This window comes from Brassica napus, chromosome C8 (genome assembly GCF_020379485.1).
Source record: "Brassica napus cultivar Da-Ae chromosome C8, Da-Ae, whole genome shotgun sequence".
NCBI classification, from domain to species: Eukaryota; Viridiplantae; Streptophyta; class Magnoliopsida; order Brassicales; family Brassicaceae; genus Brassica; species Brassica napus.
The window spans coordinates 10,807,865-10,818,796 of NC_063451.1; the positions used below are offsets into that span (position 1 = coordinate 10,807,865).

The following is a 10,932-nucleotide window of genomic DNA, read 5'->3' on the forward strand; positions in this document are numbered from 1 at the left end:
ATGGGTCAGAAAGTGATGGAATGTCTGCGTTTTGTATTCAAGTAAGAAATGTGGGAATGTTTGATTACTAATAAAAATGTATGTGATTTCAGGAAAGAAAACCAATGCAACCTCTTGAGATGTACCTCAACAATAATCAGTTCATGAAAATTTGCAAGATACAAACCAAATGTTACGTGACGAAAACTGTAAATGTCATCAAGAAGCTTAAAACGGAGGTGAAGTGGTTCATATAACACCCTCAGTTTCATCATTTTCACATGGCAGAAGAACCAAACCTGCAACTGAGATGGGGATGTGGATGTTACTCTTGTGGACCATTCGTATTAAAGATATAGCTTGGTTCGCGGTTAATGGAGTGCCAACCCGCTATTCCAGGAGAAAGCATGTCCTAATCTCTTGCTTAGTCGGCCATGAATATTTAAAGAGACATTTGAAGCTGGAAAGTTACAAGTTTGTTGATGAATACCTCAGCGATAGATAGAAAATCACCATAATATATGTGGAGCAGAAGTTGTTGTCTATGACGCCGTGTAATGATAAATTGAAGATGGCTATCTTGTTCTTTCGTGGTCGGGTTATCAGAGGAAATCCAAAGGATAGTGGACCTTTAGACCAGTTCATCTTAAGGATTGCGGATAATTTGGATGCTTGCATAACATTTTTTGGGTCGTCTAACATTAGAGGATGCTATTAAGGGGATTAAGCACATGATGAACCTTCTAAAAAGAGAATCTCATGAGACAACATGATTTGCTGGATTCATTATTCCTTTAGAGATAAAGGTTATTGTAACTTTACTTTTTTTTTATACAAGTTAATGTGTGACACTTTCTGTGTGTAGGTATTGGCGTTTAAGTGCATTTCAAGTTTGATGAAAGAATTTCGAGTTGCAGTAGATGATTGTCTTGAAGACTGTCTTAAGATGTGCTAGAGTCAGTTTAAAAAAACTAGCATGAAGGGTTATCTTTTGGAAGATATTTATGCTGCTCTTGGAGAAACAAAGGTAGATGCTTGTATTAGTATGGGTTGTAAGGTAAGAAAATTGATTATTATACAACTGATTTGTAATTTATGCATTATTTCAGGTTATTGACAGTATGTTGATGCATGTAGTGGACGAAGAAATTTTGTAGCTCGTATAATTGATGTGGAAGAAGAATATGAAAGAGATGGTAGTCAAAGTGACACTTGGAACTACTGGTTAAATGTGAAAGGGAGAACTATATTGTGGAAAGAACTGTATGAGTTGGACATCGCAGCACGAGTGTTTCAAGGAAGAAAAACAAAGCCAGGGGGAAGAATGTTCAAGCATCACCCTCTAATACTGATTTGGAGTCTAGTTTAAAAGGATTGGAAGAGGGGATTGTGAAGTCTATGGGAAAGGGATTTTCTTGATTGAACGTAAAAGTGAAGACAAAGCTTGAGGCCATGGACGTGCGGTTGAGTGGAATCGAAAAGACTCATAGATTTTTGAAAAAAAGTGTAAAGAAGATGGAAATGCGATTAACTTCTCTTGAATCTAAGGGGAATGAAAATATGAATCGTGGTGACTACATGGACTTTGAGCCATGGGAGCGAATGAATTGTGATAGAGAAGAAGAGAAAGCAAGAGAGGAAGAAAAGGAAGTTGTGGAAGAAAAAGAAGCAGAAAAATCAGTGGTTGAAGAGGAACAAGCTGATAAAGATGTTGTTGAAGATGAGGAGCATGCTCAAGGAGCTGTGGGAGAAGAGGAACAAGTGAGAATTCTGAGAAAGTAGCTGAAGATTCTGAGGAAGAAGCTGAAAAAAAATGAAGAGATTGTTGTGGAAGCAAAGGACAAAACTGATGAAGAAGCTGACAAAACAGAGCAAGAAGTTGTGTTAGAAGACGAAAAAACTGGGAAAGAAGGTAAGAAAACAGAGGCAGAAGCTGTAGAAGAAGGGGAAAACTCTGAAGAAGCTGAGAAAACCAAGCATAAAAATGTGAAGATAGAGGAAGACACTGTGAAAGAGGATGAAAAAGAGGATGAAAAAGCTAACAAATTAAGCAAGAAGTTGTGGAGCCAAAGGAATATATTGCGGTAGATGAGAAAAAAAGCTGAGGAAACTGAGCAAGAAACTGTAAAGACAAAGGAAAAAATTTTAGAGAGGAGGAAAAAGTTGAAAAATAGAGCAAGATGTTGTGGGAAAAACTAAGGAAGAAGAGGAAAAAGTTGAGGAAGAAGAAGTTAAGAAAGTTGTTGAAAATGTGAGTAAGAGGCTGTGAAAGCAGATGAAATAACAGATGAACAAAATCAAAGTTGGACCATGGTCTTTTAGAAGGCCAGTGAGGAGAAGACAGTTGGAATCAATGAGGAGAAGACAGATGGGATAAATGAGGAGAAGAGGGATATGACCAAGGAAGAAGCGAGGCTTGGGATCTACCTTAGGTGCAAGAAGAAAATGATGATTTTTGACAAACCGAGAAAGGTTACAACTAAGAAGAGGACCAAACTGAGTAAGACATATACTGATGGTACACCTAAGAAGTGGGACATACAAAGGAAGAGTAATGCTACTATGAGTGCTTGTACACCAAGGGAGAAGAGGAAATGTGAAAAATCACAGTGGCTGCAGAGTTCTCTCACGGAGGGGAAGACCGATGACATTGACGGGCAGAAGAAGAAGCGTAAAACAAATGCTTAGTAAGCTTATGATATTATTTATGTATTTAGGATGTTATTTTAGTATTTTGATGTTTAAAACTTTGTTGGTTTTCCTTTTGAATGTTTAAAACTTGGTATATCTTGCATCAGACAGGTTTGGATAATTGGATATACTAGGTTTACTATATCCGGAAATAAGTAAGTTAGATAACTAGATTTACTAGGTTTTACTAAGAGAAAAAACACATGTAAAACATCTTTGGATAAACTAATAATAAAAAATTACACATGTAAAACGTGCAGCCATCATACATAGATTTAATATTATATTTAACGCTTAGTAATATATGATAGTCTTAAAGGTAATAGTAATACTGCCTTACACATAATAATACTTTGGCAAATTTGACATTTATTTAGCTATACCGTGATTAAAGGAAATCTTTTGTAGTAGAACCGGGGATTTTACCCAATGATTATCATTAAAGAAGCATTTACATAAAAAAATGCCAAGAAAAATGTATTTTGTTAGATTATCCTTACTATACTCTAATCATCCACACACTAACAATGAAATTTAAGAAAGTCTTTTGGGAAACTGATAAGTTTTTCTTAAACTATTGAAAATAATCTTCAAAATAGTCTAAATCTACATATTTATTATATACATAGGCTATGAAGAGAAAAACTATGGGTTCTCTTTACTAAATATACATACTCCTAGTAATATATTGTCTTTATCAAATTACACATAATAAAACCAATAGTCTTAGTAGTCTGAGTTACACATAATAATATCAGTAAACCTAGTACTCCAAATTACACATAATAAATCCAGTAATCCTAGTTGTCTGAATCACACATAATAAATCCACTAATCCTACTAGTATGATTACACATAATGAAAACATAATAAAATTGCACATTCAAACACCTGAACCATTTCCACATTCAAACCACCCTCCCATACCTCTCCATGGCTCTCCCTCTTCCTGTTTATCTTTTTTCCATGAGATTCTCCAACTCATGAAAACCTTGTTTGTTTCCGTTTTCCTTTCTTGATTTCAAAATCTAGAAGAAATAATTTCGGTGTTCTAACTTCTTCTAGTAGAACCCAATAATCCATACATTGTCTTGTGATACGCCAAAGCCCATCCCTACCCGTTGTCGCAGTCATGAATGTGGCAGCAGCTACTATATTCACACAAGGGTATTTAACTTTATCAGATTTCTCATAGCTGCAAGTCTTCATAGCCATATCAACAATATAAAACTTTACTTCACTACCATTCACATTGTATTCAAGAAAGAATCTGTTTAACTTGGTAACCTTAAGAAACTCTGATTTAACACATCTTTTAGACATTTTCGCTTCCACAATAGGCACAAGATTTTTGTGTATGGTATTTCAGCTGCTTCCTTCCTATATTTGTTAAACCATTCAGCCTTTTTTGCAATGATCGCAATAATATTTCTCGCTTCCCAAATAACACCATTAAAAGATTCTACTGAATTAGTGATGTCAACATTGTACATTTCTCCTTCAAAGCAACACCTAGCCCATTTCCTCTCTTCAACACTTTTTTCAAGTTATGCCGCTGCACCAGGATACTTACTGCGAAATGCATGATAACAGTCTAGGAACTCAGTCTCTGTATAAGGGTGTGCGCACTCCGTATACTTAAACGCACAAGTATCGCTATTTTTATTAACGGCTCCATTAACATTTGGAGATACATTCCATATAGAATACCCATGTGCGGCCTCAGGGAACACTAGAGATACTAACTTGAACAAGCATCCATTTCAATCTGAAAGAAACACTAATCCCTGAACATCGGACATCACTGATTTTAATTGTTCCACAAACCATGTACATCTATCATCTTTCTCACCATCTACTACAGCAAACGCAATTGGGTAATGGTGATGATCAGGATCCTGAGCAGCCGCAACAAGTAAAACTCCACCATAAACATTCTTGAGGTGTGTTCCATCCACAATGATGACTTTCCTCATCACGCAGAACCCTTCTATGTTAGCTTTTAAGGCTAAAAAAAACAGATACTTGAATTTTTTTGCCTCATCTACAACCACACGAGTTACATTGCCATGATTCGCCTTCTCCAACATGTGCATATAACTGTATAATAAAGAAAAATTCTCTTCTGGACTTTCTTCAAAGTCCTCTTGGAACTCCTATGGTTTTGGTTTTGATTAATTATATTATATCTATTATTTCTATGATTAAGTTTTCATCTATCATGTCTGAGTAGATCTCTGCTAGATTTAGGAATTTTCTAGGGTTTTGGTGAACTTTTGAAATATAGAATTTATAGGGTGATTTATTGTACCCTTCAAAGGATTGTTCTTACTGCTGGTTTCTAGAGTAAATAACTAGAAACCTGATCATAGGATAGTTAGACGCATGCCAGAGCTGGTCAATTACCTGAACTAAATCATGTAGAGCTAAGTTGTTAGACACAAGAGATAGCTAGTTTAATTGACCTAGTGAACTTATTGATCTAAACGTTAATGCATGTTTAAAAGACGTATCGATCGACACTCTATAAGTGTACCTATCGATACTCATTATGTATTGAATACAAAATTATGAATACAGATTTAAGCATGTAGACTCACAGTGAGAGCTGGATATCTTACAATTGCATTCGAGTTCTAGGATCTACACTTAGTATCTATAGATTTGAATTCTGATAACCTAAATGAAACCCTAAGTCTAGTATCCCTTTTCCATCGTTAACTCCTCTATTTTTTTATTGCTTTCATATTCACTGCTTTATATTATTTACTACCTAGCTTGATCTGATAGCCATAAGTCTATTGTGTGAAATATCGAGTCTTTGTGGATACGATCTTTTAAGTACTACAATCAATCTCTTATTTGAGAGAGTGGTTTGAGGTTAATTTCAGCACATCACAAAACAGATGCAACGACTTGTGGTGTTCCTTTCCTTCTATTACTGAGTGTTCTTGTAGTAACAACTCAACATGTATGCTTCTTGATGTAACTTCTAACCGTCCAAAGATATGAATTCATTAACGTTGTAACTCGCATAAACCACTTGTAAACTTCTTCGGCTCCTCGGCATTATATCACATATCTCACAGTATTCGAATTAATTGTACCATACTCAAAACATTTCTGATGTGAAGCTATCGGAATATGAACTTTTGCTGCCTCGTTGGTTATAAATTCTTGACATAAAACCAAATCCATGACATCATCCCGTCCTTGATAGGCAACTGGTGTGACCTCAAGAGATTGTCTTACTTATGTATCTTCAAACACATGCTCATCTCTTTTGGTGACATTCTCATGCATCTCAGTGTCTTCGTAAAACGTGAGCATACCATCAGTACCTTCAGTTGCATCTTTCTCAGTAACATATTCATCACCACCTTCTATATCAGTAGCCTCTCTAATGGATAGACTGACATCGACATCAGTTTCATCATCCCCTTCTGAAATTTTCACTTCTACATTATTGAACTCCACATGTAGAACACTTATATACTTCTCATGATTTACTTGCAGTAGATAACCAAAAACGTCTTCATCATTTCAGATATATGATGGCTTGTTCGAATACAATACCATTGGAAAGTAACTAATCCTCGCTTCCATCTTAGATTCATCTACCTTTAACTTTCTGCAAATACCTCAACCAAACAGAGTATGTGACTTCATCACAATCGTGTGAAATTCATCTTCTCCTTCACCATCTCCAGAGATCCATTTTCTTTCAGCCTCATCCTTCATATAATATCCCTCGTAATAAAAAATAATAATTGTGCAAGGCGGATTTTGCATTTTCCTGAAATAAATTGGAGTTAATCATTAAATTTATCATTAATAAGAAAAAAATAATCCTCGCATCGAGACTCTTCTCTTACTAATTCATTTCAATACCACTATAAAACATAGTAATACTAATCAAACTTGTAAATTAGTATTACTAGTAATACCAGTAAAACCATTTTCGCCTTAGTAAAATTAGTTCTCTAAGTAGTATCCAGAAATTCTCCTTGCACTAACTAATCAACTTTTGAGGACGATATTGTTTGGATTTTACATTATCCATGAGATATAGTTCATCTTAATGCAATTACACAAAAAATCATCAAAACAGACATACAATATACCCAAAACCCCATAAACATACTTTTCAAAATCATTTTTTATCTCCCAAAATCTTCATTGAATCTTACTTTTTTTACACTACCCGAGATATACGCTTCTTTTTACTAATATTCAAGCAAAAATTTCATCAATAACGGACATCACTAAATCTTGAATTTATACATTACCCATGATATACACTATATTTAAATGATATTTCAAAAAATATTTCTTCCAAAACAGACACGAATTACATGTTCTTCAAGCTTCAAAATCACCAATGGGAGGTGAAGAGGATGAGCTCTACGGGGAAGAAGAAAGACCTGTGGGCCAGCTAAGATTTCATTGGTTAAGGTTGTCTTGTGGGTCATGGTGGTAGATGAATTATGGTTAGTTAATTTAATTGAAGAAATGAAAGTATTTATGTGGTAGAAAGTGAGTTGGAAGAAATATAATAAACTAATGGAATGCTAATATAGGAAGTGCAAACACAAAGGGACAGTGAGAATAGAGAGGGGATAGTGAGAATAGTCTTTTTCCAATAAGGGCAATTTAGGTTACTCTCCCTTTTGTGATGTTGTAGCTGAAATTTGTGTTGTGAAGGATTCAGATAATCAAGATGATGTGAATTAAATGGGATAACACTCAATAATAATTTTATCTTCTGCAATAGTTTCATGGAAATCAATTCCTGCAAAATCAGGGGCAAAACAATTTCACGCAAGGTTTCCAGGGTAAAGGACAGTCATCTTGGAACTTTAGTTCAAGTTTTCAAGAATTCATGCCAGTTGCATCAGCTCCTCAGGGCAACAAACTTGAATCTATGGTACAAAACTTCTGGAAAGACAAAAGTCTAGCAACACAAGAGTGGATTAGATGTACAATGATCTCAATAACAAGTTTGATTCACTAGCCATTCATATGAAGAAAATTGAGTTGCAGCACTCATATGAAGAAAATTGAGTTGCAGAATGCTTAGAATGTGGAGGCTATCAAACGCGAGACTGGCTCATCTTCCAGGAAAATCTGAGGTGAATCCTAGAGCTCACTGCAATGTTGTGTCAGTTATAGAGGGTGAACAGGATAGTGAAAGTGAAAGAAAATATGCTAAAGGGGTTGTCATAAAAGGATCGATCGATCCCAGTTGACCGACCCCGAGCAAAATCAATTGGGCATAAAAAATGGATCAATCGATCAACTAAGACAATCGATCGATAAACCAAGAAATACAAAAGCCATGAAAAAACAGATAGACCGATTTCAAATTTAGATTGATTGATCAGCTCGTAAGAGAAGATGGCCATCTATTGAGCTCGGCATTGTCATCATACTTTCATGGGCCCATTGTCTTTTTTTGGGTCTGAAAGTTGTTGGACCTTGTATAGATCGTTTACCTTTTTAACCAAGATTAATTCCTGCAATGTCTTTTTGTACCAAAATTTATTCTCCAAAGAATTATTTACTTTTCAAATTAACTTTTCATTTATGTAGTGGCAGAACTACATAAAACAAAAAATTAATATGAAAGATAGGTTGTTGGAAAATGATGCATATACCAAAGCATCATTAAACTAAAGGAAAATTGATTTTAAATCCCAAACTTACCAAACTAGGCCAAAACCCAAACTCTTAAACATGCCATTTAAACTCTCAATTATTATGCTAATAAAAAAAAAATTCCTAACTATTGTTGACCAAGCCAAAAAAACACTATTTTAGTCAGACGTTAAATCGTCATTAACAGACGTTTAACCACAAAACAACGTGTTTTAATATATTCTAAAATCCTCAATCTGTCAAGATCCCTGATTTCATTCTTCTTCTTCATCATCTCTCTCAGAACCATTCATCAATCTTCTTCTTACCTCTCACCCAAATTAAAATCAAAACCCCTTACTTCTTACCCATATTCTTCCCCTTTGCTTAGATTCTCTTTATCTTCTCCAAATTCAGAGAAAATGAAAAATGGATTAAAGCATGTTTTCTTTAAGCTTACAAAATAAAGACAGTGAGACAATAACACAATTCATAACAGAAAGAAAGTATATGGGGAAAAAATGAAAAAAAAGTGGAATGCAGACGCAGACGCTTCGTGTGTTCTCTGTAATAATCCCTTCGAAACTAGAAACCATCTCTATTTGAATGCAGTTACTCGGAAAAAGTTTTGGACAGTGTTCTTGGTGCAGACTATACGGCATCCTGGGACAGCGTAAAAATACTGCAGGTTTCTACTCGCGACAAGAATGCTCTGTATCACCTTAGATACGCTTTTCAAATTACAATACACTCTCTATGGAGAGAAATGAATGACATGCGACATGGAGAGGCAGCCACAAATGCAATACAACTTGAAAAGCTTATTGAGAAACAGATTCTCAACAAAATATCGATCCCAACAGATCACAAGACACCAAGCTCGAAGGGATCATGGCTGTCTGGTTATCCGAACGGGTATCTTGAAGCCGAGATAACGGAAAAGAAGACATAGTTGACGAAGTTGTAGGAGAGAGAGAGTCACAGACAGAAGTGGCTTTGGCTACTTTGAACGCCGAGATGCATAAGAACATGTCAAAGATGGCTAAAGCGGTAGCTGATGCTGCAGGGAAGAGCGCAGCAGCAATGACCAAACCTGTGAGCATCAAGGAAACAAAAGAGAAGGAAAATGGAGAGGAAGAGAGGAGGAAAGAGCTGATGACGAAGATGGCGAAGGAGTAATCTACATTGGCTCAGATACTTGCTAGTAACAAAGGAGACAGAAATGAGTATTTTGCAAAGAAGAAGAAGAAGAATCCTATTGTTCCTCTTTTGGGAGATTTCTTCTTCCTCAAGAAAAAAAGGTATTCTACTGAAATCTCTTTGAGAGAAAGAAGAGACCTCTTTACACTACCTCTTCCACTCTGCGCTTTAGCTGAAACACCCTAAGTCTAAATAAAATCATGTACCCTGCAAGTGTATATATATATATATATATATATATATATATGCATGTATGCACTTCAAAATCGGTGATATCTATGTATATTTGTGTGTGTGATCTTTATTTGTTTCTCTTTGATTCTTTGTTTGGATTTTGTATGCAAAGCAGCAACGTGTGTTCCCTCTTTCATCATATAACAGTTTTAATCTAATGGCATCAAATATTTAAGAAAAGTAAACATAGAACAAGGTCATCAAAGAACAACTCCTACAGTTACCAACATTGCAGAGAAACTGAAAAAAGAAAAAAACCATCAAGTTGTTATGCATATAGCATTCATTATATATTCTACCCGAAATAAGAAAAAAAAACACGACCCATCCGAGACAAAACACAATCCAGCATAAACAAAAAGAAAAACATTAGACTGAGGCTTTAAACTCCAAACCCTTCGCGGTAGTTGTGATTGTCCTTGATACATTCATTTAGATTGTCCTTGAAACACCCCTTGTGACGGTTCTCCCTACAAAAAGAACACTTTGTTATTATGTTAAACAAAACAATGTATAACCATCAAAGTTAATTCTTGGTCATGCCTCAAAATTAAGTCTTGGTCGACCTCTTGGCTTCTTTGGAGGCCTCTCAGCAGTTGCATTTGAATATGTGGTTTTGTTGTGACCTTCTTGAAGACAGTTAGAACATGTTATCACACGATTGTCTCGGGATAGCTTAGTTTAATGTGACGAAGAAGACTCATTATGTCCTTTCTTTCTCGCGTAGTTACTTGGTCTGCCCCGATTTCCTAATCTATAGGGTGGTGGTAACATGGGTATCCTGTTAAGCCTAGGCCACAACTTCATCCCTTGTACAAGGTATCAGTCTGATACCTCGAGAATAAGTAATCCGCCACATGCTTCCAGTGTAAAACTTAGATACAAAGTCATCAAACCTTAATTTTTTTCTCCACTATCACACATGACGCATGAATACATGGTATTCCTGTCAACTGCCACTTTATACATCCACAAGTGTGAGAATCCATGTCCACAGTATGAGCAACACTTTGATCGTCAACCTCATGAAGATGTCCACAAGCCATGTACCTTTTACAAACCTTTGACTTTTCTTTGGTTTGTTCAATCTCCGCATGTGCTCGTTTTGTAAATTTGGTCTTCAACCGTGAAGCCACCAAAGCTCTTTTTGCATCATGAACCATGCATTGCCTCCTTATTTCTTCTAACATT

The 10,932-nt window shown here is 35.7% G+C and overlaps 1 protein-coding gene and 1 pseudogene across 1 annotated transcript; both read left to right on the top strand.

Annotated features, from left to right (window-relative positions):
* Nucleotides 1–1,494: 1,494 nt before the first annotated feature.
* Nucleotides 1,495–2,667, top strand: LOC106355206 (neurofilament medium polypeptide-like). Its single transcript, XM_013795192.1, has 4 exons — nucleotides 1,495–1,740; nucleotides 1,819–1,986; nucleotides 2,180–2,230; nucleotides 2,302–2,667. Exons 1-4 carry the CDS (start codon nucleotides 1,495–1,497, stop codon nucleotides 2,665–2,667), a joined length of 831 nt encoding a protein of 276 aa, XP_013650646.1.
* Nucleotides 2,668–7,413: 4,746 nt separating this feature from the next.
* LOC111203684 lies at nucleotides 7,414–9,683 on the top strand (annotated as a pseudogene).
* Nucleotides 9,684–10,932: the final 1,249 nt, after the last annotated feature.

Bases quoted from the DNA above. Each gene is read 5' to 3' on its own strand.
- LOC106355206 (XM_013795192.1), top strand. From the start codon at position 1,495: ATGGAAATGCGATTAACTTCTCTTGAATCTAAGGGGAATGAAAATATG. The intron at 1,741-1,818 runs GTGAGAATTCTG...GTGGAAGCAAAG, and splicing joins CTGTGGGAGAAGAGGAACAA to GACAAAACTGATGAAGAAGC. The intron at 2,231-2,301 runs GTGAGTAAGAGG...ATGGTCTTTTAG, and splicing joins TTAAGAAAGTTGTTGAAAAT to AAGGCCAGTGAGGAGAAGAC.